This window comes from Bombus flavifrons, chromosome 11, assembly GCF_040668555.2.
Source record: "Bombus flavifrons isolate JBK064 chromosome 11, iyBomFlav1_principal, whole genome shotgun sequence".
Lineage (NCBI taxonomy): Eukaryota > Metazoa > Arthropoda > Insecta > Hymenoptera > Apidae > Bombus > Bombus flavifrons.
Genome location: NC_138452.1, coordinates 5,957,518 through 5,984,278, shown reverse-complemented (window position 1 = coordinate 5,984,278; position 26,761 = coordinate 5,957,518). Strand labels below are relative to the sequence as shown.

The window sequence follows — 26,761 nt, the reverse complement described above, 5'->3', positions numbered from 1 at the left end:
TTTACAACAGCATGTCTTCATTGTACGAGTTGAACGTGACTTCAACCAGCACGTACCGCAATTTAATTTTCCAGATCCTTGCGGTAACGTGGAGTGCGTAGAACCGGAAATCTGTCAGCTGGACGACTCGAGGCAACCTGGCTGTCGTTGCGGTGAGCAGTGCGGCCTTGAGTTCGCACCAGTTTGCGGAAGCGATGGTAAAACATACTCGAATGAATGCAGCCTCAGGCAGGAAGCTTGCAGATCGAGATTATCGCTCAGGAAGGTCTACAATGGCGCATGCAGCTCGGGTAATTTTAAATTCAGCCTCCAGCTCGTCCAAGTTCCTAAGAGGCATTTGTACTATTATACCGTAACGTGGTGAATGTATTCCGATAGTTTCTTTCTCAAATAAGGAAATAGAGTATTTCGTAGTTTTCTGTTATTCAAGTTATTTCCAACTGTTTTCCAGTTCCAGCAATTCAAACCTTGCAATAAGTCAGCACTAAACTAAAATGAATTAATAGTTAGTAAAATAAATTCTATTAAAACTGTAATAAATACATACAGTAGAAATAATTGAATATTACAGCTCGAATATTTTCTCCAACCACAACAGAGTTATTTAAACATCCTATTTCACCTAGCTAATTCCGTATAAATTTCTTTCTCAACACTGGAACCAGTTTCCTATATCATCTTCTATCTTTTTTCGTAACGAAAATCCTACGTTCCGAAGGAAAATCTGAAAATCAGACGGAAACATCCTTCGTCACTCGTTTTAACTTTCCCGTTTCCATTTAGTCATCCATCAACATCACCCTCGTCCTAATTCAGAATCAGAATCCAGCCGGAATAAACGTCTCATAATACCTACTATTGCCTCAGTAGAAACTGAAAAACTTTTAATCACAAGGGCGAGTGAAACGCGTTGAAAGAGAATTTTTAATCTTCATGATTGTGCAGGAATCAATCCGTGCGACGAGGCGAAATGCGGCCCCTACGAACAGTGCGTGATCAACCGACAAGGGATCGCGAGCTGCGAGTGCGGTCCGGAATGCGAACCTGTGATGAGACCAGTATGCGCGCGGGGTGGCAAAACATATACATCGTTGTGCGAGCTGAAGAGACAGGCCTGTTTAACGAAGACTAACATCGAGGTCGCTTACACGGGAACCTGTGGCTCCAGGGGGCCCTGCTCCGAGAAGGTCAGTCGAGTTTCCGCTTCGGGTGTCAGATACGCGAAACAGAAAGGAACAGTGGCAAATATTTGAACGTGCAAACAAACACGCGCGACGTGACGAAAATCGAGGCGTGGCTGTAAGAGATGTGAATCAGGATTCAGTCTTGCTTAACTAAAAAGAACTATGCATAGGAAGAAATAGTTGTTTCTTGAATTTATGAGAGAAACTAAATTGGTAGAAATAGTCTATTTGCAAGTAAATTTATCGTAGAGTTTTTTGAAGATTATCGTGTAAATACGAAGAACAGGTACGTCCTAATGGAGCATAAAAATACTTATGTATAAAGAAGTAATAAAAGTGAAAAATGTAATTTCCTTAGCTATGTCCATAAAAGCTTAAGTTTGTATAAACATCCGCAGTCTGGTTATTCTATTTCGTGTTTATCGTAATGCCTGCATGCCACTCGTTCTCCATTCGTTCTAAAAAAAAAAAAAAAAAAAGAAAATTCGTTCCGAACAAACGAAATGCGGGGAAAAAATCAGCGTTGGTCGTGGCAAAGCACTGCGACGATTTACGTTAAATCCTGCGAATTAAAGTAGCACGTAAATTTTGCGTTGCGATAAAATATCACGAGCAATAAATTATCGGCTTTGCACCAGCGACTATCCGAGAAAACCTACGACAAAGAGGCTGCTGTCGCCGAGAGGTGTGTCGTGAAAAAAGCAAACGATGATCCACCGCGATTAATCTCGCGTTTTTCTCTCGGTTGAAACCGCGAGAGAGAGAGAGAGAGAGGAAAAAAGAAATGAAATGAATCGCCACGTTTGGGATCGAAAACGTCCAAGGGAAAAAGTCAAGCTGATAGGAATTTCTTTTACAGATCTGTCAGTGGGGCGCGATTTGCGCGGAAACCGGTGGCACAGCGATTTGCGAATGTCCAACCTGTCCGGCGGAATTTCAGCCAGTTTGCGGCGACGATGGCATCAGCTACGGAAACGAGTGTAAGCTTCGCCTGGAGGGCTGTAAACATCGACGAGAGATCCGCGTGCTTTACCAGGGACTCTGCAGTGAGTACCAATCCCCGGAAAACGGGAACCTCTTTAATTCCCTAGAATCTTCATTCCTGATTCATCGAATCCACTCTTTTTACACGGATACAAACTTTTGACCTATACACAAGTATTTAACAAAAACTTGACCAATTGTTCTACTTATCCAGTAAGTTTTATACAAAAAAGAGGTTTTATCTTTTCACGTTGAGCGATTATAATATTTTCAATTAGTGATTAGGTCCATAGTATGCTGATTGTTATTTTACATAACGTAAAACGTCTACTTTGATAATACTGTTTCAGATTTTTGTGAATATTTATGAAATTTCTTAGAGCGTGTTTCGAGATCAAATTATAAGATTGTTCTATTTTTAATAGAAGAAATATTGTGACGTTCATACAAAATATTGTGCATAACCGAACGATCTGGAATAACCCTGTTTATTGAATATTAAAACGTTCAGTAATCTTAGTGTAGCCTAAAACAGAATGTTATTTATCTGACAAGAAAACGAGTTCAATTGGATCAAATTAGCTTGTAGATATCGCGAATAATTTTGGAATGGTCGTTGAAAATAGATTTGAAATTATGCAAACGAGGTAGCCGGGTTATTATCATCAACACTAAATATATAATCATAGAAACAAACGATACACGTCGAATAATGCGATTAAATTATTCCGAGTTTAAAGAATAAATTATCGATGCCATCGTTTTAGAGACGAATCGATGAAATACATTCACGGAATAATTTATCTCGTCTCTTTATTTGTCGGGAAATGTTCGTCCATTTATAAATTCGTTTCCTTCCCGAAATTGTAACCGATTAAGATTTCCCTACGCGAAAATAGTTGATTGAGTATTGATCGATCAGGAGACCGGAATAATTAGAACGGAGGTACCAGGTAAATAATTAAGGAAACTTTATTATGAGACACGTCGGTTAGCAAGGGAAAAATCGAACGATGGTCTATTCCGACTAGCTGAGTTCATTATACCAAACTCGTTCGTTATATCGGGAATTCCTGTAATCAGATTCGGTCCACGACAACGATTTTTTTTACGAAATCAACTGGGAAGTTTAAGGACTTTTGTGAAGATTCGATTCGCCACACGATGATTTGCATACGATGCATGAAACCTTTTGATCCGTTCTCTCTCTTTCTCTCTCTCGATACCATAATCCTGTTTGCATGATGATCAACAGCGAAACTTTGTACTTTAAGAATTTTTCGTTAACGGTATTTGCATGTTTACTGAAAAACCCATTTATGGAAATAAACTTGCAACCGAAACTAAATTTCGTTTAAACGCTCGACGATATTTGATAAAATAAGATATAATCGAGGAGAAAAACAGGAGAGAGAGAGGGGGACAAACAGACAGACAGAAAGTGAGGAATGAAATATCAAAAAATACAAAACTCTCGAAGGAATATCCTGCGTCACGATGAAACAGATTCCTGACGAGGTGGCAAGCACTCTTACCGCGATCTTCGCTACGCTAGAGCACACCACAGACAGATCGAGCTAAACTTTTCTCATAAGCCACCCCGTGACGCGAGTAACCGTTCGTTTCGGTTGGATCGGGGCGAAAGAAATCCCGAGGAATCGTCGGTAGGAGTCGAACTCTCTGGCACCTCTTCTCCCCAACCGCAAGATAATTTGCATGGTTTAAAATCGCGTGAAACTTCTGAAACGTACTGCTGGGATTCGGTTCCATGCATATCACGGTGCAGGTGACTTCGCCCCTCACTGAAATTGTATGAGTTGTTACCCCACGGCATGCACGTTGCATATGCATGCAGTTCCCGGGCCTCAACCAACCACCACCACCACCACCACCGCTACCACCACCACCATTACCTCTGCCTCCTCTTGGCTTTCTCCCGTTTCTATCCTTGGCGTCGACTTCGACTACGGTGTATATACCAGTAGCGAGCACCGGGATTTTCGTATCGCGAGCGTCGAAAGCCAGAAGCTGTACTTCCATCGCCCCATACTCTGATTCTGAATCTGGGTTAGGGTTCTCCGAAGGCTTGTTACCCTCGACCGTAGTAGCATCATCGACACGTCGTCGAAGAGAAGCAGAGCGGTAAGCCGATGCCCCTTTCCTCTCAGATTTCAATGAATTCTAAAGATAACTTCTCGACTGCAAATCCAGCTTCAATAGCAACCGGCTCTACCCGCGCGCTCTCATCGTTCCTCTGGTTCTTGTTGCACCCCTCTTGCCGCGGTTCTACCGTCGTGCGCCATCCCATCCTGCCGTTCGTTCGCTTTGTTCGCAGTCCCCGAATCCTTGCACGCAGTCACACCGGCACAGGTCAGATAATTTCCCTCGAAACGGATGCAGTTATGCAAATACCAGCATACCGGGAATCTTTATTAATGTCGGCTTGAACGTCGGCCAGAAGGTAGCCAGAACTGCAACAGGGTGGCGGCGGCTGCTTTGTAAGCGCGTCGATGCCCGGAATATCACGGAAACGGAAGCGGAGGTTCGCGCCGCCTTAAACAATTCAGCCAACCGACCCGGCTGGTAAATTAGCGGCTCGTGCGAGATATCGCATGGCATCTCAGATTCCCGGCTAGAACCACGTACGATTTCACGGTGACGAATGGTCTGTCTTGCCACGGCTTTTTGCTCGTGGGCAATTACCGCCGGAGATAGATCGTTCGGATGGCTTCTGTGTTACGTGAAACGAACGAACGGAGACGTTACATGGGTTTCACTTGTTAATTAGAAATGTTTCGTTGTTTGTTCGCAGATGGATGCGAGAATAAGAAATGCGACTTTTACGCGGAGTGCGAGAGCGACAGCGCTGGTGAGGCCAAATGTGTTTGCCCTAGCAAGTGCGAGACCACGGTAAGTATCTGATATAAATTATTTCATGATCGGCTTATTTTTGCTGATAGGTAGTTTAATTATTATTATAGTATTATTAATTATTAAAGTGGTTAGTTGAGAAAGAAAAATCTCTATTAATAGTGGTAATAAAAATAATAGATCAGAACAAATCGTAGCGAAAAATATGATTTGGTAAAAAGAACTGCCACTCGATCAAATTTTTACAAGTTATTTCCATCGATTATTTAAGTTAAAATGTATAACTATTTGTTTCGGATGATAAAGTTAGAACAGAACGAATACATAGGTGATTGATGAAATACGATGGAATAAAATTAAAACATAATTCTTCGAAGAGAATGCTACTGGCGCGCGGAATCTACTTAACATTTGCGCTAAAATGCGAGCAAATTAATCGCTAAATCGTATTGAAGTAATTGAGTTAATCCTTATCAAAGTGAATCGGGACGCAAAGTTAGAAGCTCGGTCAGCCGATTTCAATTTTCCGACGCGCAAATCCGTTCCTGAAATCATAATTTTTATTCCGTTCCCCAGTTACCACCTTCATCCTTTTAATGATATAGAGATGATGCTACAATGCTGCTTGAAAAGAAAATCAAATCTCTACGAACTCTAATCGAAAGCTAAAGGATGGCTATCAGAATAATTTCGCCTGAAGCATCGCACATTTCATAGTGAATTACATTTCCTATAAAAATTTACTAAACTATGTACGTTAATCTCCATCGAAAGAAGTATAAGTAAATTGTGAAAGAAAATCGTCGCTTCAAAGTTGAAAAATAGCGAATGGCGTTATCTAAATGACTGCTCATACTGCAACATAGAAAGTGATTATTTCATATAACAGTGTTTATTTACCACTTTATTTCCATTTCTAAACATCTTATATTTCATAGTATAAACTACTTTTAAGATAATACAGCAACCGCGAGCTACGTATTTATGATATTCATTATTTATCAACTTTTATTGTGCTATAGCATTATTGTGCTAGTACATATAATTTATCAATTATCGTATTAATTTATCAAATTTACGAATCGGAAAGATAAAAAATTTCGCTTATCGTCATCGCAACATCAATCCACGAAATCAACGTCTATGTAGTAATTATGTAGAAAAGAAAATCCTATCAACCATGGTCTGAGACATCGAGTGATGGTCGTTAAACATAATAAACCACCAAACGTGTCGATCTGCCGGCTTTTACGTGCTTACCACCATTCGTAGTGTTAAGCCTCGCTAGTTAGCACGGCTTAAGTAAAATATTCATACCATGATGGATGTGGTGTCGAGTATATATACAGTACAGAGCCAGAATACGCTGGTTGTGCACGATATTTCGTATTTCCGCTATGTTACTCGATGTTACGCGACCGTGTAATGAACCGTTCGTTTCACCGATACCGACCCACCTTGCCAAATCGACTAACGCGCACGCCATTTTCATTAAAGCCTTTCTATCAATTTTCCTCTCCATTCCCTGTGATTTCATTGCCTTCCCGTTCCTAATTTCGTCAGTATAGCTTTTCAGGTGTACACTCGTGGACGATTCATTAGCATCGAACGATTTTGATCATTCAAACGATAATATCGGAAATGAATCGAAGCCTTTTTGTACTTTGAACTTTTCTATCTCTAACTTTAAGAGAGCGATGCTCGCCCTCGTTTTATCAGGCTAATTTCTATCAGGTTGGTTACCCAAAGTGTTTCCTCAGAAGGTTCATAAAAATTACCATATATCACACGTTCCTTTTTCAATTTCTCCTCGTTTTCTCTTATTATATTCCTCGTATAATTCCGATATTCGAGAATACACGCTCTGCCTCATGTATTCGCATATTCTACTATCCTAATCCCTCTATCATTTATTCCCCCAAATTTATCGACACCTCGCCGTAATACCACATTGCGGCAAATTCGTCGCTTCCCTCGATCGTTCCATACGAAACGTTCCCATATCCGGCTCGTAACAATCAATCTTTCTGGGAATTGAGGCCAGGCGCACCGTGTTGATTCCCCTCGAAATCCCGAACGCAGTCTGGAAACGAATACGTGCACCGAGGAGGTAGAAGTAAAAAAAATAAAAAGAAGGAAAAGGAATGCGACTTTATCGCGGGTAATCCGCGGCGGTTTCCCCGGAAGATCACCCCGAGCAACATTTCCCGGAGCAGAAATATTCGTTGGGAATGGAGAGCACGTCACGGATCCCTGAGATAGTGTTCGCTGGCAAGGAAAGGCTTCTCTCCTTCGATCCAAGCTGGGACACACGGTGGATCGGAAATTCACGGATTCGTGAAACGTCCTGCTGACAAAACCACGAACAATTCCGAGCTCACTCGCTCTTGCATGTACGGCGCGGATGTTCCTGGTCGTTCGAGTAACTGCCGCGGGCGCATGCTTCTTTTTCCAAAAAGAAATCGAAAAGGTGGTCGAACCCCGTAGAGGCGATGGCCATCCGTGCTGGGCCCCGGAGCTATTCGAAATTCAACGACGTCCGCGTTAGAACACACTTATGGCCGATCAGCCATCACCTGGAACGACCTCAAACCACAGAACCTAGATACTATCGTCTCGTAAAGTTGTCACGAGATACACGTTTAGCCATCAATCTTTCTCTTCGAGTATTTCAGGAATACCACTGGATCTATTTGAAGTTGATTTGTACGATTGGTTGCTGTAGTATTGAAGCGTGGGTTAGGAGAGTTGATGGAGTAGTTATGGACAATGGAACCTACAGTAAGAACTGATAGATTCTTGAGAATATTTATATTCGACTCTACGTTGTATTGTATATTTCTTGATATAAAGTACATTAAACATAATGAAATTTGACTACATTTTTTAAATAAGAAATATTTAATTTAATGATTCGTCACGTTGATTTATATAAAATAAAATTAGTCCATTTTTCTATTTATTTGATTTAATCTTTTTAGCACTCTATACGGAAGTAATTTAATTCCTTTCAAACGCAGATGCTTAATTATGTAAAAATTAGAAGGAGAGAAATTATGATACTCAATTTATCGAGCATCTTAAATTTCCTATCGATTGAAATTACTTATATTTCCATAATAAAAGAAGAGATAAAAGACAACGCGAATGGTTGCGAATTGATTGAGGTGCATCAGCATACTTTTTAGTACAGGATCAGCGAGCGTTCCTTCGCGTTCCTTCGTTTTAAACGTGAAATCACATCTTCCTCGCATGGATACACAACGTTGCCACGAATTTGACGCGTCAGCGTTCCATGGGAATAGAAACGAAAGGACTTTGGAGGAAAGATGGGATGAAAAGGACTGAATCAGTGGCACGATGAAAGAGATGAGGGTTAGAGGCATTGTTTGAACTCCAAACGAGGAATATCGGCACGTCCCAGTCACGTTCTTAGAGTCCCACGAATCCCCCATAATTGTCTCGTAAATTACAATAAGAAGGAGGCAAGGTGCGTATCAACTTGTCGCGGAAACTAATTAAAACGTATCGACCGACTGCGGATATTCTCCCCGAGGAGTCTCGTCGTTATATCTTTACCCTTCATCGTGGAAATAGAACTGTGATATTTATTAATCCGCTGAGTGGATTAAAAGAGAAAAGAATGCAACGGAAAAAGAATCGGACGACAAAGCTTTCGTTCGTCACATAATTGCTTTTTTAAGTCAATTATCCTGTTTACTACGGACATGCTTCTTTGAAATTCAATATCAAAAATGTAATGATACGAAGTAAATTGTTCCAATAGAACGCAGACTTGTCTTTAATCTTCTATACTTTGGTTAAACGTTGCTTAAAGCATTAATTAGCTGTCGTTGTTGCCGTAAAAAATGCTCTCCGCTGAAATATCAATTTTCTCCATTATAATTTCTCGATTATATTCTGTCACTCTTTTATATCGGTTGAGGTATCAAGCACGAACATATAGTTAGTCGCAAAAATACTCGTGGCACGTTAAAAATTGTGTATGCAACCGAATACTTTTGCCATTATCTATATTTCCTTCGACCATACTTGATCATGTTTCACCGTGATTTTTGTTTTAGTTTACAAATATTTCATTGCGTGCACAGTATATTCATGATCGCACTTCCATTCGGGAATAACTCGCACGTAAAAACGCAGGAGGAACGCTGAAAAAACGCAAAAGAAATGTAGAGGAAGCGGTAGAGGGCAAGTCACGTTGGCCGACAACGCGTGTAATAAGCAAACAACAACGTGGCTGGATACCGCAACCAGGCTAATTAAGTTTCGCTCTTTCGCGTATTATTTCTCATCCCTGTACGCCACCCATCCCCCAGCATCGTGACGCCAACGTATGTTAGAACACCGGCCCGACTGCGCCTTAGCCGCGTGCAACAAGTGCGAAACGCGTGCTGCCTCGCGTTTTTCTGCTATTTTTTCTCACGAATCCACCCACCTACGTAAATATCGCGAGAAGATGTTATATATAATACATTGGTTTTGGTGAAGCAGAAAAAATGTATCTTCAGAAAACTAAAAATCTCACTCTCATAGTTCTAAAACACATAGAGAAAGTGGCGATATTATTATACATTGGGCTGAGCAACCATTGAAAACACTCGCCAAAAAAATTCACAAATACGATATGCTAGAAAGTATATAGTATGTACGTAGTATCGTAGATAGTAACTAAACATTTTGTTGCATCGTAATAATAAATCTTCTATGTCAATTTCAGACGAAAGAACCCGTACAGGAGAAAATTTGCGGCTCCAATGGTATAACTTACGCCAACGAATGCTCTTTGAAGGTGGCCTCTTGCACTTCTCAAACTGACATCGCTATTAGTTACGTAGGCGACTGTGGTAAGTTCTTTAGATACTTTCATATTTTGTATCATCGTCAACGTCGCGTAAAATTTATTGAATAGCAGTCAATCGATGGTATAAAAAGAACATTCAATTTATTCGCTGAGTAAAGTATTCAAGCAGGATTATCGGGAAGGTATAAGGAGAAGATAAACGTTTTCAGAGCTTTGCGCAAGAATAGAGTGCGATCATGGAGCTCATTGCATGGCTGGCGTCTGTGTGTGTCCTGAAGAGTGTCCTGAGAGCACTGGAGAACCAGTGTGCGGCAGCGATGCCAAGACATATCCGTCGGAGTGTGAATTGCAAAAGGCTGCCTGTGGAAGGGATCCTAAATTGCCGGTCTTGCACGTGATATTCTACGGCGATTGCGGTGAACGATTCGTTGCAGCACTCAGTAAGCTATCTGATCCTTTCCATAATCTAAGCGTGCTTTTCTTTCAAATTCGATAAGAAACTTTCAATCTTTTAAACTAAAAATTAATTCACTATAATAAATAATTGTTGAGCGACCGGTACTTCGATAATTGGGATCTCTACGAATATAAAATGTAGAATCTCTCGAGAATGCAAAATATCTTCATCGATCGGTAATAGTGCAAAGTCTTGTTTCAATAACGCGATAGACGCAACTTCTCGTGCATCACTCGTTGCCATCTCGACGATATTAATTGCGCTAGCTTAAGGACACCGCTCTAACAAAACTAACCATCCAACGACAATCTTGTATAACAGCTTTTACTACTCTAACCATGCCTTAATCGCTACGCTTCTAATAGCTACGATGTCGACGCCTGCGGTGGTTCGATTGGCCACCACCGCGGTTGACGTGACCAGCACTCAGGTACGCGAAGCATGCAAGAACATTAACTGCGATTTCGAGGCTACTTGCGAGCTGGGCCCGGACGATTATCCCAGGTGCAGCTGCAAATTCGACTGTGCCTCGATTTCCCAAGAAAATATGCGCCCTGTTTGCGGCAGCGATCTAAGGACCTATTCGTCCCTCTGTGCCATGAAAATGGAGGCCTGCCAGAGGCAGCAAGAGCTAAGACCTAGACCTCTCGATCTTTGCCAAGGTTCGCAGCAGCTTCCGCTAACTTCACTCGATCCGCTGTATAATTGCCTGGATTTTCGATTCGATTAGCCATTCCATTGCTTGTTCCTCTGCTTTGCCTCCTAACTTTTAAATTAACTTTCGAATTAGTTTATTTTCAGAATATTTTCAGACTTTTATTTGTCTGCTATGTTCGCGACGCTTTCTTCAAAAGAAAATATAATTACAATTTTAATTACATTTAAATTACAACACCTTAGTGTGTTATTTACGATATAATTTTTCTCCCTTCCTTTGTAGAATTGTAAGTATGAATAACATTGTAATTACTTTTAATTTTCTCCGTCGCTAACTGTCTTAATTGTAATTTATCATGTGTTTATTATACAATTTCATAAGCGAACATAATTCAGACGAAACTTTTAACCCAGGTATGGAAGTGAAACCTTGTAACGGTGATCCTCCATTGGTGGATGCCGATGGAAAAGAGTACGATTGCGGTAATGGTCCAGAACGACGAGATTGTCCGAGCAACAGTTATTGCCATCAGACCACGCGACTAGCTCGATGCTGCAGAAAAGGTCAGTCCTTTCGATGGAAATTTTAGTTTTAGAAAATTCTTTCAAACATATTTTTTCGCATGTTATTACTAACGTCTTGCGATTTGCTATGAATAAAAAGAACATCATACTAAAGAGAAGGTCAACGTAAATTATCGATTATCTAGCTCAAGGAACCCAGGTCGTAAAGTGTTCAGACTCCTGGCACGGCTGCTGTCCGGATGGCAAAACGGCCGCACGCGGGCCCAATGGCGCAGGTTGTCCGAGTTTATGCAACTGCAACAGGTTAGGCAGTGTTTCTGACACCTGCAATCCAGAAACCGGACAATGCGAGTGCAAACCAGGTGTAGGCGGTCTGAAATGCGATAGATGTATGCCTGGTTATTGGGGTTTGCCTAAAATCAGCGAGGGACATCAAGGATGTATACGTAAGGATGACTGAAATTCTGTTTAGCAATTTACACGAAGAGATTATTGCTTTATATCTGGAATTTAATGGACGATGATATATTTCAATATGAAAGTTAGTTCATCGATTGAATTAATATTAATCGGCACGTCAAATTTCCTTTGAATGATCCAGCATGCGGCTGCTCGCTCTTTGGTTCCGTTAGAGAAGACTGCGAACAAATGACAGGTCGCTGCGTTTGCAAACCGGATATCCAGGGCCAGAAATGTACCATTTGCACCGACCACAACAAGATATTAACACCTACAGGGTGCTATTCAGGTATCACGCGAAAGGAAGCTTCCACAGAATATAGTATAACTCAAATCTCAACCAATTTGCTTCCATCGACGCCTAAAATTGAATATACAGTAGAAAAATGATCGTCCTGGTATAGTACCAAGTCATTTAAATCCCAAACAAATTTCCTTTCATATAAAACCAAATTTACAACGATATAGCGTCAGGTGTTATATAGACCTGTGTAACTCTGTATAAACTAAACTAATATTCCAACCGAATAACATCCATCGATCAATGTAACGGGTTCGTTCTGTTTGTTTGCAGCCGATACGATACCGCCGATCCCGACGTCTTGCAACGAGCTGGAATGCTATTCCGGTGGGCAGTGTTCGGAAATCGGTGGACCGCACTGTGTTTGTCCGTCGTCCTGTCCATCGGACATACCGTCCGTGCCGGTTTGCGGTAGTGACGGACAGACATACGACAACGAGTGTGAGCTCAGGCTGTACGCTTGTCGCCATCAAGCAGACGTGGTCACACAGGCCTTCGGCCACTGCAGAGGTGGGTTCACTGAACATACGCCGTACAGGCCGCCTTATATTCTGCATTACTAAACTAATTAACCACTGGAAGCACTTTTCACACGTTGGATCAGCTGTCGAACAGGACTCGCTCCTGTCTGTAAAACGCAAATTTATTCTCTAGAGATTAATCGGTCTTGATAGCTGGTGAATGGCGTAGTACAATAAAATAGTTCATCAACGTGTTTGTTAATTTTGTAGTGAATTTTCAGAATGTTTTGTTTATATACGAAGGCCATAGAGGAAAACATGATAAGTCGTATCTTTTATGAAACATCCAGAAATCAATAGAAATAGACTTATCATATTTCTTCCGTGTGTTTGATTATAGTTTACGAATAAGGAATACAATACATATATCTGTTTGTAAAAATTAGGTGACGAGCAGCGAATATATAATATTTAAGAAGTTAACGATAGACGAGAAGAGAGGAATCGTTTAAAGCACGAGATATTGTCGTAACGATTTCGAGGGTTCACGAATTTTAGAATAACTTAATTAGGAACAAGTGTTAACTAGAAGCTGGAGCTTGAAGTAGGGAATTTAATGATATATTTATCAACGTATGGGAGATGCAATATCGCACAGCCTGATTAAAATTAGGACTAACATCTAACCTGTTCCTTTGTATCCATTACGTGATAATAAACTTATCAAGTTTCTACTAACATGTATACATATATGTTTATAACCCCTTTACACCCGAAACGCTTGCCCACACTACTTTGCTTGCTTTCTTCTTGCTATGATTAACGTTGCACCATGATCTTTTCCTTTAAAAGAATAAACAACCCGTCGATCAACGATTTAACAAGAAAGAAAGCAAAGTAAGACAATTTACAATTAATTTAGTAACATATTTACCGTACTTGTTTCATTAATTGGAATTTCTATTCCTTTCTATCGATTTATCCACCTTTTTCTTTTTCTAAACCGAGTTCGAACGAAATCGTGGAACTGAAAGGTAGAAAAGATTGAACAGGATACGTATCGCGGAATTTCCTTTATCCCAAGAGTACGCTATCTCACTCGTAGGTAAATTCTGGGAAAGTTGGTGACGTTAACTCGCGAAACTAAGCGCCAAAGGTGGATTTAACTAAATCACCGTTGACTTGGAAGCGAAGTCCCGTCTTAAGTGGTCCCTGTGAGCTATGCCCGGCCGGAACTTAACATCGGAACCTTAAGAAACGGTAACGAAACGCCTTGCCCAGGCCGTTAAGCACAACTCCGCCATCAAAATGAATTAGTCCGTGACAGATCTAGAGTCTTTCGAAAGTTCGAACGAATGCAGTATCGACCGCTGTTTGATACCACTGTCCCCACATAAATTTAGCCGTCGGAGATTTGGTCGATATCGTGTTCAATAGATGGTCGCGATAAATCTATCCAAGAAAAAATTCTCTTTGCATCTCGTTCCAATGAATTCCAGCGAATTCACGTGGACCAGGTAATCAGGAAAAGGGTTTCAATACCTGGCTTTTCGAACTCCTCGAACTAGCTCGCTATCTACTTTATTTTCTATTCGTTTCAATTGCTATATCTGTTATTATAAATGGGAAAACTTACTTAGCGTAACTTAAGTTTAACGTGTAACTCATGCATTCGCAATTGAAAATGGAAAGAAATGAAATTTAACAGGTACAAAGAAAGAAACCTTTGAGGTGGTTTATTATACGTGTTAGTTTATTAAAGAGACGAGTGATAAAATTGTAATAGTCAGTGTATATTAAAATCACTTTAAATACAAGTACAGAAATAGTGTATACCGGTCGTTATCGTCGCTCGCTCGATACTACTGTTCGACTCTACGCTCGCTATTCGACTGTATGACTCGCTATAAAGATTCGCTATACTAGCTGTCCTAGAGAGCACGTTCGTCTATCTGTATCGACCGGAGCTGTTATAAAAAGTTCGAATGTAACTGCGGTTCACGATTGCAAATAACAGCGATAATATTTTGTCCGGAGTTCGTTTACCTTTGAACCTATTAAACCAAACCAACGTTGACACTCCAAGACACAATAATATGAGCCTCTCCCGATTCGAATCTTCCATTGACTCATGTGCCGCTACACCTTTAAAAATATGAGTTTATAAAAATAATATAAAAATTATTTTAAATTATCATGCACTGCCTCGTTATAATATCCTCGGATGAAAAGTCATAATCGTTTATTACAATACAATATTATTATTGTTAATACAAGAGCATAATCGATAAATCCACGTTAAAAATTCCTCGATATCTACCATAAAATCATCGGATTGCAAATATAGTGGAATACAAGAGCTCTTGGAACCTCACGTATAGTCGATAGACTCCTCGGACGAAGCAACGAGTCTTAACCAAGAAGAAAACGGAGAGAAGCCTCTCCATCTGTCGCTGCAGAGTATTCCACATTCACTGACAAAGTTCGCGGAGTGAAACGTCGAAATCTATTAAAGTCTCCTCCTGGTTCCGTAACCTCTCACCCCTTATTTTCGATTGCTCAGCCCCCCCCCTCCAAAGCCCCGCCTCAGCAACGTTACCCTGGTCCTCCCTTGTCGCTGAAAGTCAATCTCTTAAAAAGTTCTTCTTTCTCGGGACTCACTCTACAGAGTCAAACATAAATCAGATTACTTTGAGCAGGTGAACCATCCTCTTTCCTCTTACAGCCTCTCCGCCACTGTTGTCGTGTTTTATACCGAAAGGACGCAGCTCCCTCTCTGCATAGTAGAAGGCTACTATTTTTTCATCACGTTTTCCCTTCTTCCCCCGTACGTGACGTAGAACAATTTCCGCGAGCGAAATATCGCATGGAACCGCACGCGGTCGACGCCACTTTCAACCCCGTAAATATTGTATGCCGCAATTTCTTCGACGTTCCTCGCGTGATCTCTTTTCCGTGTTGAGGATACGCGACTACTGAAAGAAGAATGGATATCCCGCTTACGTGGACATTTTGACGTGACGTGAAGTTTGATTAAGGGAGAGGGTGCGTTTGATCGATGTGACGCACGAAAAAGAAAGGGGCGAGACTATTAATTGTTTCGTTCGACTGGAATGAACGAAGCTGAATTGGAGTATCATTATTTTGGGAGATCATTGGGAGAGTCGAAGAGGCATCTTGTACGGATCGAGTGTTTGTCTGTCCGTTGATCTACTATCCTATCATTTATTTTGTACTCGGTTTAACCATTCTGCCAATCTCTTCCAATTTTAAGAAGAGAATTCGCCGAATTTTTCCTCGTATGCAAAGGGAACTTTATCTTACGTATTTTATCGTCGTATTTAGTGTCGAAAATAATTCTAATTAAAAAGGAAATATTATCTCAATTAGCGGCGATAGCGAGAGAATCGAAAGACAGGTAGAAAATATTTATACCTGTCAATATTGACATCGTCATCTCGAAATTCAATTACATGTCGTGAGCACGTTTGTCTTCATATATACATAAGTATTTAATATGTACATACATACATATAACACATACATAAGTATTGAATTCATGCATGAGTGAAACTTGTTTCCCACCGAAAGCAGAAAACCGTTAACGATTCATGAAAAACGAGAATAAAATGTAAAACCAAGAAATAGCTGCGTGACATCATTCACATCTGTCTGTTCCACTTCACCTATTTGAACTCTCAACTTCATCAAAATTCCACGCTTTCAGCAGATAAATACGTAGCTAATCCTACTCCAGTTCTTCGGTACTCTTTGTAAAATAAACAGGGAGGGAATGAAATAATGGAACAGGGAAACGGTAACGTCGATAAAGCCAACCCCTCCGATGAAAAGGCCAATCGTCGATGTGGATCGAGAAAGAAATTCTCTCGGTTCGTAAATGTCAACTCGTATTTGCCGTCAGATTCTCTTCTCCGCCAATCAACGAACTCTTAAATTGGCTAAATCCATTCCTCTCGCCCCTCTCAACCCCTTCTCCATCCATTTCTACACACCAATTTTCCAAGCAGAAAATATTTTCATCGGAGACCGAATGCGAGCGGGAGAAAAATTTCGTTGTCGGTTTGTCCCGCAGTCGATAAAAGCGTTGATTATATCGAGAGGAATATGCGACGATCGGCACAGCGGCAGGAGGCAAGGGGTAAACATACAAAAACCGAGAGAGGAAAAAATAATGGAAAGAGTGGAGGTCAGTGAAAGTCGTCAATGTGAAATAATAGGAAGCAACGCTGCAATTGGAAAGTAATTAAAATCCCATTAAGCTGTCTTCGGTTTCTGATGCCAACTCGGACTTCCTAGTTTCGATAGAATATGCTATCCGATTTTTCACGAAATTCACGATGCGCTTCCGCTACTTTGTTTGAGACTGAAAGTTCCCCTTTATTCGTACAATGACTTACTACGGTATTAAGTGGTTCGCTATAGAAATTGTTTGTCAATATGTTACGTGCGTTATATAATACACCTTTTAAATGGTCAAATGTGCTTCCAAATATATATTTTAAAGGAAATTATTTATATATTACAATTCGTTGCTCGTCCAATACAAGTTTATTTTTGAGCGCCGTCTAATTCTGAAATCGTAACCTTGTCTTTCCATCGCATCACCCAAAACGAACAGTGGTAGAACTGTGGAACGTTCGTAAAATTTTCAGACGATCCCATGGTGAATACGGACTTCCCCGTTAAAAGGTATACAGCAGTGCAATATACCCAACCAGCAGCCGCCATTTCTCCGTTATCGAAATCTACCAGGCATCTGTTGGTGCCGGAACCGGATCCTCGCTATTATTACACCCACAGGGCGCATCAAGAAACCATCACGATCGACAGGGACAATTTAAAGCACGGTAAAAATCGAGCCCAATTCCATTCTACGCCCGTCCGTGTCGATATTTCATCCGAAAGTTACACGCGACGACTACGAAATGCAATCTTGCGCGCTATCTTTCATTTTGTTTTAAGACATCTACGTGTCCGTCCTTTAAATTCCATTCTATTAAACCACCGCAATCTACTTATCTACAAACATTTCGACGCGATAACGAAATATCAATATCCCGGGAAAATTAAAGTCAAATTTAATCAAACGAATTTCCGCCCGCCACTTTCAGTATTCAGTGATACATGTAGCACCAGAGCCAAATGCATTTCGTCCTAAGTTTCTGTAACCGGTGCTACGTAATTATCGTCGTCGCGATAACGTTAACAGCGTGACGTAATTAATAGTTTGAAATAGCGTTGAATAAATACTACGAATTAATATGTTTGTGCTCTTGTGCACGCGCTAGTTTGCCTATGTGTATATGTCTGTATGTGTACGCTTCGAAACGTGCATTCCTAAATCCGCTTGACGGTTAATTCTGAATCAGCTCGACGTTGGTAATCGGATCGATGTCGTACGGAACGAAGACCGTACGAGAAATGCCTTTTTTTTCCAGACTCAATGCAGAGACGTCGATTTATCCGTTAATTCTGCTTTTCAGGAGTGGCGGCAGCGTATAGACCAACCCCGGCGACGATTCGCGTGGTCACCGCGTTGCTCGGCGACCTCTGTACCGACGACAAGGATTGCACCATTCCTAACAGCGAATGCTCCAATGGAGGTTGCATTTGCTCGGAAGGATACGCGGAAACCAGCGATAGACAGGAATGTTTTGGTAATTGATCCGATCTTATCTACTCTGGTTGTTCTTGCGGATTTCTCCTGTTTATTCGAGCGATGGTTTTGCATTTTTCTCTTTTAATGTGAATACGATAATAGCAGTGTAAAGTAGTAAATGGTAGAGATAAAATAGGAAGATTAGCGATAAAAATTTTAAAAACTCCTATAATGGTCATATTATTTCATAAGTACATCTCCCAAAATATACGTCTTTCTTACAAAAAGTACTTATCCTTTAAAGCAAAATATAATCTGACAAATTCTACGTGTCGCGCATTTCAAGCAGAGTTACCAAAGAAATTATATTATAGAATAACATTAATTTTCTTATTACAAAGGAACAAAGACCATTTGCATTACGTTCTTTCGGCTTCTAAGAGCAAAGTGTCGTTCAAACGAGGTGTAAGTGAAAGAGAAGAAAATAGATACAGAAAGGGGCTCTCTTTCACCGAATCTTCCAACGTTGTTTGCGCCGTGTAAAGATGAAGAAAAGAATGTAAAAGAAACTAACCCTTTTCCAGCTAATTACGTGCCTGTTACACCGACCGAAGAATTTCGTGCCTGCTTGTCGTATCCGTGTCACGCGACATCGACGTGCATCGATCTGCCGAGCGCAACGTTCGTTTGCATCTGTCGTCCAAATTACACCGGTCTATTATGCGACGAGGAGATCAACAAAAGAGATTACGAGGTGCCGTCGTTCGACGGCAAGAGCTACGTCAGGATGAACAGATTGAAGGCTTACCACAAGTTCAGCGTCGAGGTTGAGTTCAAGACGTACGCTGACAACGGGATTATACTTTACAACCAACAGAAGAGCGACGGCACCGGGGATTTCGTCTCGTTAGCCATCGTCGACGGGTCTGTAGTTGTTATCTCCTGAATTAGTATCATTCACGTGAATATAGTTACGTTGGTGTATTGATAATGCCTTGTTGGTTTATTTGGGAAAGATTCTTATCTTCTAGGCACAGTTGTTTCAATACATGACATTATATATCGAGCTAATGATTAAAAAGTTCGCACTTTCATGTATATTATTTAGGATTTAATTTATTTTTGCAGACACGTACAGTTTCGATACAATTTAGGGAATGGTCCTGTAGTTCTTTCCTCGCCTGAAAGAATTACTATGAAAACGTTTCATCGAGTTGCCGCGAAAAGATATCACAAGGATGGCGTTTTAATTTTCAACGATGGGGAAGATGTTGCTGGTCAAAGTCAAGGAATGTTGAAGTCGCTCGATCTCAACCAAGATACGTTCATCGGGAACATGCCTACCAATTATTCTAAGTAATTTTTCCCTCGCAATTACTCGTCTAGTCCTCGCATTTCATCGAGAAATTTAATAACGCGAAAGCTTTTTATCTGCGCAGGGTTTACGACAATATCGGTACCAACCATGGGTTCCTCGGTTGCATACGAAAATTGAAAATCAATCGGAACTTCGTCGACCTTCATGTGGGCCGCGATAAAGAGATCTTGGAGACTTATCGTGTGAAAGAGTGCGGAGAGAACGCGTGCGCCAATCTGCCTTGCCAAAACGGCGCAACATGTCAGCCCATCTTCGAGGAAGATCTGTGCAACGGTCGCGAGTGCAGAAGAATTCAGAAACGAGGGAAAGGTAAAAACAAGAATGGCATGAACATCGTGAGATGCAAGGGATCGCACTGCATCTCGATCGATCAACGCAGATCGAAGAAAAACGCGAAGAAACGTTGCGCGGCACCCAAGTGCGATTACGATTACGACATCGATTACGAGACGAGTTTTGAACATGGCAATTACGCAGTGGAGAAATACGATCCGCCTGATTATAGATGCATCTGTCCACCTCAGTTCACTGGCAGAAATTGCGAAGAGTCTTTAGATCCTTGTATAGGCGAACCTTGTCAGCATGGAGCCACTTGTGATATTCTTCCACAAGGTGGTTACGTTTGCAAGTGTCCACCTGGCAGGACTGGAGAACACTGTGAAATCCGTGAGTAAAAATTCGTTTGATATGTGTTCGTTAACGAGATGCATTGTACCGATTCGTTAAAGTTAATGACGTTTGTTTTTACTTTACTGAACAACTTATTGAATTGAATAATTTATTGAATAACTTCGTCGTTTAATTAATTCTAGTCGACGCTGAGTTAACAGAGCTGTTGATACCCGAAATGTCCGGGGACGGTTTTTTGGAACTCCCATGCTTGGAAGGTGTAGCAAAAGCGTTCTCCATCGAATTATGGTTTCTCACTCATGCCAACGACGGTTTGCTACTTTACAATGGCCAGTTGAACAACGGACGTGGTGATTTCATTAGTCTGAACTTGGTCCAGGGCAAACTGGAGTTTAGATTCAATCTTGGAAGTGGTATCGCCAATATTACCTCTCCAGACCCTGTTACCCTCGACACGTGGCATTGTGTTCGAATCAGCAGATTAGGCAGAGAAGGAGTTCTTCAATTAGACGACGGAACTGTTGCCAGAGGACTGTCCGGAAGTCCGTTAACAGAACTGAATCTCGAAATGCCTCTTTACGTTGGCGGCGTTAAGTGAGTTTCTAAATATGTTTCGTTCCAACGAAGAACTTTAGATAGAAAATATATATTTCTTTAAATGGTAGACATTGGCGAGAAGTTCATCGACTCGCTGGAGCTTGGACTGGATTGGTAGGCGCGGTACAAAGACTGATGGTGAATGGAAAAACGTACCAAAATTTAGCTGTCAACGTTACTCAACATAATACGGAGATCTATGATGGTCTACCATGTCCTAACAACGAGAACCCTTGTCACAATGGTGGAGTATGTTTACCTCTGTTAAACAGTTATCTGTGCAAATGTGCGAACGGTTACAATGGTCTCCACTGCGAATTTTGTAAGTAATGTTTGTCACATCTTATTAAAAATGAACTGTAAAATTTTGTAAACACAAAGAAATGTTTGTTTCTTTCTTAATTTGCTAGTCATGGGCTACGATGTATCCACGGAATTATCCGAAAGGCCAGTGCGTTTCAAGGGCGACAATTTCTTGCAATTTAAGCACCGAAACGGAAGAAGGTAAATCGAATCGATCAACGATCGAATCAGTAAACGTTTTCTAAAAGTTCTATCGCATACTCCTAAGTCACTGCATCTACACCTCTTAAGGTACTAATCCGAATTAGGAGCACCAAGTTAGGTTGTTCAATAACGTTAGTAACGGTAGACTAATTAGATCCTTCTTCAATCAAAGTATCACTAACCTTTTGATTGTGTAACACCGACTAGTACTAACTCAACTAATACTACCCTCGGCGAGTACTTTGAGGAGTCCTACTCCGACTACGACTTGGAGGAGGATGTCGACTACGATTACGACAGTTACGATTACACGGAGTAAGTTTCTAGGAAGAATAGCTGTGGTGTACTCGTTTGAGGGAGAGACCTTTATTATCTGTGCCTATGTATCGCCGTGTCTGCTAACCTATTTATTCGATAATAGAGAATGCTAATATCATGCCCTTCAAACCTAATCAGAGAAACTTTCATCAATAATTATGATCAAAAACAATTTGCTAAAAATTGTACAAAATAAAGGCAAAACGCTAATAATTATTGATATACTTTAGATAATCTTATATTTTAAAAGAGCTTTAACTTTGAGAACCATACCATGAAACATAGGGTTACTAGGGTTGATATTGTATGATTTTTATTTATTTTATAGCAATGCTTGCTTGTATGTATTATGTCTTTGTCCTATGGCACTGTAGCTCGATATTTAAGACTAAGCACACTAAGCACGCACTAAAGAAAACGATATTGTAGACGCAAGGGTCAGCAGTCGAATAAATTTGAGCTGAGACTGAGAACAACGCATCCGGATGGCTTGATTGCCTGGGTTGGAAGAGGCAAAATCGAACATCTTATTTTATCGTTACACGGCGGCCAAGTTCTTCTTACGTACAAGAGCAAGAGCGAGCAGATATCATTGAGGAGCAGGGTTTGTATTAATGTTTTATCAATTATGTCTCGTATTATGAAAGTTATCGAATGCTTAACGTCATCGATCAATTGGAACTGAATGAAATAATTAATTACTAGGTCTAAACTTAAACTAATCGATAATATTTCTAGTTTATTATCAATTATTAAATTAATTGAAGTATTACAAATCTTTTACCGATCGTTCTTGTATGCAGGAACGGGTGGACGATGGTGTTTTCCACCATATCAGGGCATCGAGAAGACGAAGAACGTCGATGATACAAATCGACGATTTCACTCCGGTGAAAGTATCCACAGAGACCACCCTGTTAACGACAAACGGCAAGCTGTTCGTCGGTGGAAAACCCGGCCATCGAGGCATCAAAGGCTGCGTGTCAGACTTCGTAGTGGATAAACGACGTCTTCAGCTGAACAGGCGGAAGATCGAGTACTGTCACGACAACGATGTATGATAACGAATCCCGGAAACGACGATTGTCAACGTGATATCGCCTTTGGCCACGCTTGTCGACTTGACGACGCTTTTGTCTTCGACGAGTTAGCATCTGCCTAAAAACGGACAAAGACGAACGCGAAGGAAATCGTTGGTGGTGTTCGTTTCTGGGGGAAACGGAGGGAACGAGACACGAGGTCTGAACGATTCCAATGAAAACGAAGAAAAAGAAAGCGAGATGGCGGAAAGGAACTGGGCTTGTAACCGACAAGGAGACGTGATTCCTGCCAAAGCTGTACGAGAGAATACCATGAAAAGGGACCCGCCAATCGTACTACAACAAGGATAAATGGCGGATCCAATAACAATAGCAAGCTAACTCGTATATTTATTTTTCGTTCGGGATAGTATAGGGAAACAGAGACCCGTTTGTCGTTCGTTTGCCACAACGAATGATCAGACGGTAGAGAAGAGGTGAATAGGAGGAGCATCTCTCGTGTTAAATGCTGAACGTTCTCATCTAAGGACAATAATATATTTTTAAGGTGACGAGATTAAATATACATATGAATAAATATATGTATGTATAAAATTTAACGCGTATACGTATAAATTTGGGTCTATGGGGAGGAAATGCTTGTAAAGCATCGAGTTGAAGCTGAGTGGTAAGAACAGTGGGATGGGGGGATTTCCGGGGTCAAAAATACAGAGACGGGCGTGAAAGGGATAAAACTCATCGATATTCGTTTAGACGTTACTCTGTAAGTTAAATATATCGAAGCACCTATAAATGTTTTACGATGCCAAGACTGATTAATGGGGGAAAGAGAAAACGAAAGAGGAAGAGTTGAGAGAGTTAAATAAATGACAAAAAAAAAAATAGTTAAAACAGAAAAAAAAACAGAAAAAACAAAGCGATAAATCGGTGTTATGTTTGAGTGTTTCGGTAGAGAGATTTAAATGATCGTGCATTATCAGAATATAGAAGAATGTATTTTAAAGGACTTGTTGATTTACGCCAGTAGAGAAAAACGATAAAAAAGAAAAGAAGAAAAAGATGAACGAACAAGATACATACACACACATACACACACACGCGTACACGTAACACACGCAACATACATAAATAAGAATTATACGAACAGATACGCCGTACAACGTTGTTTCTAGGCAAGCAAGGCTTTTTACAAATGCGCAAAGGAATAGATATATATATATTATATTACTATGATTATATTATATATATAAATATATATATTATACATATGACACTATATGCAGATTACATTCCATTTAATGGACACAGGTACCATGATGAATGTGTATCATCGATCGGTCACGATCATCGATGTATCGTTACATTTCGACCCGGTACTAAAGAATGCATCGAGCTTGCCTCGAAGACACTCCATTTCCGTTCGACAATCTCCAACACACTTGCACGAAATAGTTTCGCAATCGATTCTAAAATGCTTACGAGCGTGATCACAGGTTTCTTCTTCATATACAGGGTTCACGGAAACGCACGGTCTACCGCGATCGATTAAATTGTAAATGGACTAGAATCGAAGAAAATAGAAGAATCGAAGACATGTATGCATTAAATAACCGAGAACGAAGTCGAATCGTTTCCATCGAGTTAAGTTCTTTCGACGAATCGAAAGAAATTCGAAAGGAAGGTGTCTAGAATGTGGAAACGAAGATCGTGAATTTATACTCGAGATTTACAATTCTGATCGATTCTATAAAACACGGAAAACGATTCGGCGTCTGAAAATGATGCGAAAATAATAATAATATTATTAATTATATGATAATGTACTGCTTGTGTGTAATCGAATGATCAACGAGAAGGAGTGTCTGAATGAAAGCTGACGTATGGTTGAAGAAAGAAAAGTAGATACTGTGCCGGGATATACTACTTGTAAATATGATTAACATGTGCTGATCTACGAGTTGATTATCGTTTTACTATCGTGTACTAAAGCTCGCGTAAGCGTGCGCACCTGCATAAGTCGGACCTAAGAGAAAATCGCCAGAACGACCTAATTATAATCGTAATGATTCATCGAATAAGCCTTTTACGACGAAGTTTTTCTTCCTTTTTGTTTAAATTTCTTTTCTTCCGTCGCTCGTGGAAACGAAACAATGTCTGCGTCAACGTGTTCTTCCCCTGCTCGTCAATCCTGTTAACGATCGCGACAAAATGTCGAAGACAGCCTAAGTTCTAATCGTTAATGGCGACTGCCGATCTTCGGTCGCAGAAAGAGACGTTATCGAAGATTTTTCAACTCGCCTCGTCGAATATTTCCAGCGTCGCTCGATTTATCGAACGAACAGAAGTTTCATTTTTTAATACGAAACGAACTAATTAGTACGGTTGCCAGTTCGCGATACTGGACGCCATTAATGAAAAAATGTCGTAACTTTTAAGGTTGTTTTTTGTGCGCACCGTTTAAATAAGTAATTTCTAGAACCTAAGCGCCAAACACAATACATATCTTTGACGTGCATAAGTTCATATACATATATTTGTAAAATCCACTCAGTGGAGTCGATATTCTTATCGACATGTAAATAATGACCATACATTGTCTGGAAATGTTCGACGTTAACTATGTTGTAAATAACGTGATTCTATGAAGGAAACGAGCGTCGATCGACCAAACTATTGCGTAATTATCCAAAAGAAGCGCGTGAATATTTTCCTCACCGCTACTACGACGAATCTTCTAATGGTTTTTAAACGTATCTTTTCTATTATGTTCTTTCGTTCGAAAGATGCACACTTATACAATTTTTATAATGTAACGTCTCAAAGCAATCATATCTATTTCATATCTGTCGATCTATAACGGTCGGTGTGCAAAGAAAATTCTGAAAGGAAAGAGTTCGTTCTCGAATAATTAAGCCTTGACTATATAAAAATTGTTCCTCGTTAGAGAATTCGGATTGATCGCGAGCAATATTGTCACATATCCTCCCTCTTGAAATGTGATCCTTTGTATTCTTCCAATGAATATCGCTGTTCAACATATCGAAACGAATTTGTGGCCAGTAATGCGTCTCCTGGAAGAACAAGAGAAAAGAAGAATGTTTTATTGTAACGAAAATAGAAAGATCTGCTTCGATCGTCGACGTTGCTTTCGCGAATATACTGCGTTTTATATATATACATATATATCTATATAAAAGAAAAGAGGAAGTTAGATTCGAAACGTATTATAATTATATTTCTATCGAATGTATTTGAATTTGTAATGGTTAAGAAAGAAATTCGTAGGTTTCGGTTATATATGTAAGTTAATTATTAAATTTCGACTGTAATAATTTTTTGCTACATCGAAGGGGTTGCTACTTCGTGAAAACATACATTGAAGAACAACAATGGAAGAGATAGGGAAATATTCTAAAATTTTTATGTTATTATTGCGTGAACTGTGTTCTCATTGTCGATCGCAATTGTTGAACCGCCATATCTCATTTCTTTTTGCGGTACATTGTCATTGGATCGTCAATGTGTCCGACATTTACGTGCGTGTTATCGTAAAAACTACGGTGTATAATGCGTAATCGACGGAACGGTACAAAATAATACAACAAAGATGTCATCTGACTTACTTTACGAAATCGTTCGACGAAAGAGAAGTTTCACGATGCTGGTATGATTCAAAGAACGGGAGCGTATACAAGGAGCGAGGAAAAATTTCAATCCATGCCTGAGAATTACTGCCAACCTAGATAGAGATCACAGGATCGATGTTTTTGCCTCTAAAGCTTCCCCGTCCCTAAGAAATTTATCGACTCGTGAGTCACAAAATTTTATAAAACGAGAGAAATCGATTGTCCCTATGAAACACATAAGAGAGACACAAAATGATTTGTCGAGATTTCCGATTGTGCGTGCAACATCGTTCAGTGTCGTTTATTTCTCACGGAGACTAA

At 40.3% G+C, this 26,761-nt stretch overlaps 1 protein-coding gene across 9 annotated transcripts in view; it reads left to right on the top strand.

Annotated features, from left to right (window-relative positions):
* The window catches only part of LOC138184901 (agrin), a 388,032-nt gene extending 361,271 nt beyond the window's left edge, over positions 1-26,761 (top strand). For 7 of the 9 annotated variants that reach the window (XM_069123339.1, XM_069123341.1, XM_069123340.1 and 4 more), the window contains 22 exons: positions 75-290; positions 946-1,187; positions 2,044-2,230; positions 4,981-5,078; positions 9,781-9,907; positions 10,074-10,304; positions 10,687-10,983; positions 11,393-11,542; positions 11,689-11,949; positions 12,105-12,251; positions 12,537-12,773; positions 17,398-17,592; positions 18,229-18,402; positions 18,929-19,268; positions 19,473-19,700; positions 19,784-20,388; positions 20,535-20,946; positions 21,018-21,271; positions 21,360-21,453; positions 21,664-21,771; positions 22,204-22,378; positions 22,578-26,761. In XM_069123339.1, the coding sequence (XP_068979440.1) occupies positions 75-290; positions 946-1,187; positions 2,044-2,230; positions 4,981-5,078; positions 9,781-9,907; positions 10,074-10,304; positions 10,687-10,983; positions 11,393-11,542; positions 11,689-11,949; positions 12,105-12,251; positions 12,537-12,773; positions 17,398-17,592; positions 18,229-18,402; positions 18,929-19,268; positions 19,473-19,700; positions 19,784-20,388; positions 20,535-20,946; positions 21,018-21,271; positions 21,360-21,453; positions 21,664-21,771; positions 22,204-22,378; positions 22,578-22,835 (5,036 nt within the window). In that variant the 3' untranslated portion in view covers positions 22,836-26,761. The remainder of the gene's footprint in view (positions 1-74; positions 291-945; positions 1,188-2,043; positions 2,231-4,980; positions 5,079-9,780; positions 9,908-10,073; positions 10,305-10,686; positions 10,984-11,392; positions 11,543-11,688; positions 11,950-12,104; positions 12,252-12,536; positions 12,774-17,397; positions 17,593-18,228; positions 18,403-18,928; positions 19,269-19,472; positions 19,701-19,783; positions 20,389-20,534; positions 20,947-21,017; positions 21,272-21,359; positions 21,454-21,663; positions 21,772-22,203; positions 22,379-22,577) is intronic. The other 2 variants (XM_069123337.1, XM_069123336.1) reach the window with 2 other exon arrangements.